This window comes from Geospiza fortis, unplaced genomic scaffold, assembly GCF_000277835.1.
Source record: "Geospiza fortis unplaced genomic scaffold, GeoFor_1.0 scaffold71, whole genome shotgun sequence".
Classification (NCBI taxonomy): Eukaryota; Metazoa; Chordata; class Aves; order Passeriformes; family Thraupidae; genus Geospiza; species Geospiza fortis.
In genome coordinates, this window is record NW_005054681.1 from 95,964 (window position 1) to 97,855 (window position 1,892).

Sequence of the window (1,892 nt, forward strand, 5' to 3'; positions counted from 1 at the left end):
GGCCGAGAGGCGCAAGGAGGAGCTCAACGGCTACATCTGGCACCTGATCCACGCTGCCCCCGAGGTGGCAGAGGTGGGGACACGGGGAGGGGGCTGCGGGGGGAGGTGGACAGCGCCAGGGCCACCAGCGAGGTGGGGAAACGCTTGGGGACAACGCGGCTTGTAGAGCATCGACATGTGCCCCATGTGGAGCATTGGTGCCTGCCCCAGTTTTGAATGGTTGCTGTCACCGCTGTCACCACTAATGTCACCTCCTGACCCTGCAGTGTGACCTCATCTACACCTTCTTCCACCCCCTGCCCCGGGATGAGAAGGCGGCTGGAACCAACCTGACCCCAAAGCCGGCAGGTGGGGAAGGGGTGATTTTTGGGGGGTGATTTTTGGGGGGTGGTTTTGGGGCCTGATGGCAGGGGGGGGGGCAAGGGGGCCATCCCTCCTGTCCCCCTCTCCAGACGCCACGTGGGCTCGATCCCTGGGCAAGGTCGGCGGCGAGGTGAAGCTCTCCATCTCCTACAAGAACAACAAGCTCTTCATCATGGTGATGCACATCCGAGGGCTGGTAGGACCCGCGGCACCCACGGGAGCGGGGCTGGGGGGCTGTCCCCTCCCTGTGCTCACAGCATGTCCCCAATCTGCCCCACAGCCACCCCTGCAGGACGGCAACGACCCCGACCCCTACGTCAAGACCTACCTGCTGCCCGACCCCCAAAAAACCACCAAGAGGAAAACCAAAGTGGCCCGAAAAACCTGCAACCCCACCTACAACGAGATGGTAGGAGGAGGGACCGGGACGGATTTGGGGTGTCCCCAGGGGTGGCCGTGGCTGAGGGTTTGTCCCCGTTGTGTCCCACAGCTGGTGTACGACGGGATCCCCCGGGGGGACCTGGAGCAGCGGGAGCTGCGGCTGAGCGTGCTGAGCGAGGAAGGATTTTGGGAGAACATCCTGCTGGGGGAGGTGGGGATTCGCCTCCGCGACCTGGACCTGGCCCAGGAGAAGATGGGCTGGTTCGCCCTGGGCTCCCGCGGCCACGGCACCCTCTGAGTGCCCCGGGGGTGTCCCCAAAAGTGGCTTCTTTTTTTAAGTTTACCTTGTGTCAAGGGAGCAACGCGGGGAGGGCGGGGCGCGGGGCGGTTCGTGGGGTTATTTCTTCCTTTGGGATATCCGTATTTTAATTTTTTTTAATAACGAGTAGCGTGAGCACCGGGGCGGAGGGGACGGGGAGGTGGCACGGGGAGGGGAGGGGGGTGTGTGGACCCCTCCCCACCCCAGGAACTGGGCAATTCCCACCGCGGGGAATTCGCTCCCAAAGGAGAGCGGCGTGGCGAGTTGCCTGTCCCGTTGCTGTCCCCTTGCGCTGGGGACATCTGTGTCCTTCCCGCCTGCCACCCGGCCCCGGGTGCGGGCTTGGTGCCTGTGGTGCTTTGTTTACAGCGACAGCTCCGTAAACGGACGAAATGTTTCTCAGGATCGAGAATAATTAACTTTAACCTTTATATTAAAAGTTTTAAATATTGGATCTGGTGGCTGTTGGGGTGTGGGAGAGGGGTCTGGGTTCTCGAGGGTGGGGGAGTTGGGAATCTCCTGCCTTGGGACCCTCCAGTGTTGGGACTCTCCTGCTTGGAACACGAGAATGGGGTCAAAAAAGGGGGTGAAAGGCAGGGGTGGCACATCTGCCCTTCTGCCTGCACATCTGGGCACACATCTGTCCGCACCTCTGCCCACTGCACCCTGCAGAACGCCGAGCCCTGGGGGTCTGGGGTCTGCCTCCCTCAACCCCCAGCATCGTCCAGCTCCTCTCCCAGTGCGCCCCTCACCCAGCGCTGTCCCTGGGGCTCACAAAGTGTCCCCAGAGTGTCCCCAAATTGTCCCCAAAGTGTCCCCTGACCAGCCC

The 1,892-nt window shown here is 62.4% G+C and overlaps 1 protein-coding gene across 1 annotated transcript in view; it reads left to right on the plus strand.

Annotated features, from left to right (window-relative positions):
- Positions 1–1,517, plus strand: part of PIK3C2B (phosphatidylinositol-4-phosphate 3-kinase catalytic subunit type 2 beta) — a gene marked incomplete at its 5' end in the record, with an annotated part of 23,026 nt that extends 21,509 nt beyond the window's left edge. The window contains 5 exons of the mRNA XM_031065107.1: positions 1–73; positions 267–348; positions 453–559; positions 644–772; positions 854–1,517. The exon at positions 1–73 is cut by the window's left edge and continues 29 nt beyond it. Of these exons, the coding sequence (XP_030920967.1) occupies positions 1–73; positions 267–348; positions 453–559; positions 644–772; positions 854–1,042 (580 nt within the window). The remainder of the gene's footprint in view (positions 74–266; positions 349–452; positions 560–643; positions 773–853) is intronic.
- Between the last annotated feature and the right edge of the window lie 375 nt (positions 1,518–1,892).